The 1,895-nt window shown below is 64.3% G+C and overlaps 1 protein-coding gene across 1 annotated transcript in view; it reads right to left on the minus strand.

Moving 5' to 3' along the window:
- Positions 1–539: 539 nt before the first annotated feature.
- MRPL23 (mitochondrial ribosomal protein L23) overlaps positions 540–1,895 on the minus strand; it is a 5,954-nt gene continuing 4,598 nt past the window's right edge. The window contains exon 5 of the mRNA XM_005885932.2: positions 540–757. Within this exon, the coding sequence (XP_005885994.2) occupies positions 596–757 (162 nt within the window). The 3' untranslated portion in view covers positions 540–595. The remainder of the gene's footprint in view (positions 758–1,895) is intronic.

Here is a 1,895-nt window from a genome sequence, read left to right on the forward strand (position 1 = left end):
AGAGCTCAGGCTCACAGACCAGCAGCGAGGCAGCCGGGCAGGAGCCACTGGGGCCCTGGACACACATCCACGGGCTGCGGGGCTGCAGGGCTCTACCCTCCCGACTCGTCCCCCCAGGGATGGGCCACCCCTGACCATGCTCCCTTCCCCTCTGGGGCGCTGGGCCAAGCACCCTTCCCAGACCCGGTGCCGTGTCCGCCTCCTGCGCCAGCTCCATGGCCTGGCTCTGCCTGGCGTCTCCTACACACCCAGGCCCCTTGCAGCCCCTGCCCACTGGAACCCACCCACCCTGTGGAACTGGAGCCCCTGCCCCTGCCGCAGGAAACCCCTCCGCACACCCGCCAGACGCCAGCTCCTCAGTGTGGACGCTCAGAGTTAGTTTCTGGGTGCTCTTCCCACACTGCATGGGGGTCCGGGCCTCGCCCCTGTGCCGTGGGGCCAACTAGCCGTGTGACTGTGGGCTGCTGTGCGCAAGGGCCGGGAGTGGGGTGCCCGGGACCAGCGGGAGGCCCTGTGGAACAGAGGGACCAGCCAGGGTGCTTGGTGCACAGGCGCTTTTATTTACTTAGGCGGCAGGCCCTGCGCCCTGCGGCCGTCACAGGCCGAACCACTGGGGGACGCCGCCCCGCCGGGGGTCCTGGCGCTGCCTCTGCCGCTGCTCCTCCATCACCGCCTGGAGGTCGTCCTCCGTGGAGCCGTCTTTGGGGCTCGGCTTCTCAGGGAAGAGATCTGGGAACGTGAAGGTCTGTCCGTGTGCCTACGGAGGGGGAAAGAGGCTGCAGCCGGCCGGCGCCTGTGCGGCGGGGGGCCCCCCCGGCTACGTGGACAGGACCTTCCCACCTCCCCACCCATCTGCCCACCCGGGTCGGCAGGGCTCCCGCTTCTGTCTGACCCACAGTGAGGCTCTGTGACTCTCCCCACTGCAGTCTCTTTAGGTGTCTGCGGGCCGCCTGGGGGTGCGGGGCTGGAGGGAGGCTCAGGCGAACACGGCTCCACCGTGTGCGGTGTTGCCTGAAACCTTTTCCATCCAAAATCCCTGACGGCCTTCACCCCACTGAGGACACCCCTCCCGGCAGGGCCCTGCGACCCAACGCAAGCCACACACGAAGGGAAGCACAGGGCAGCAGCCTGCATGGCCTCGGCCCAGCTCTCCCACCTCACGCACGGCCCCCAAGTCCACCCGGACCCCCAGGCCTGTGAGCCAGCCCCCAAGTCCCTAGTCAAGGGCAGGAGAAGAAGGCACCCCAGACAGGTAGGGAGTGGGGGGCGGGGGGGGGCACTGTATCTGGGAAATTCTAGTCGTGAAATCAGCAAAGTGTGCTTGGTTCTTGCAGACCCTTGTTTTTCAAAGAAATCTGGATTGTGGGCGGCAGCCAAGGACAGGCTGACCCGGCCCCTGTGCCCCCCGAGAACGTGAGGTTCATGCCTTCGGGTCACGTGGCGCGGGGCGTGGTGGTAGCCAGTCCGTGGGAGGATTATCTTACACGTTTCAAAACCTTTTTTTTTCCTTTTATAAAATACCAAAGGGCAATAGTTTACATGCAAGGCTGACGGCTCAGAGCGGGGAGGGGGGTATGTTTAATATATCGAGGTGATTCTGCAGGTTTTCTGAGGTGGGGAAACCCAAAATGACATTTTAAATATAAATACAAAGATGGCAGTTTGCAACAGCTTGGGAGAGGACAGGGGCTCGGTGAAAGGAATCCTGTTTCTCACCAGCGACGGCGTGTGGGTGCCGACAGCGGCCCCCTTTCCAGAGAATTCCCTGGCCCTTTCACAAGCCCCCCAGCCCGCAGAGAGGAGAGGGCGGCCGGACTGCGGAAAGTACAGGAGAGCAGGGGGAGGCCATGGAGCGAGGGGGCCAGCCCAGGCGGCACACTGTCTGCAAACCAGTG

The sequence above is a fragment of the Myotis brandtii genome, unplaced genomic scaffold (genome assembly GCF_000412655.1).
Source record: "Myotis brandtii unplaced genomic scaffold, ASM41265v1 scaffold940, whole genome shotgun sequence".
NCBI lineage: Eukaryota > Metazoa > Chordata > Mammalia > Chiroptera > Vespertilionidae > Myotis > Myotis brandtii.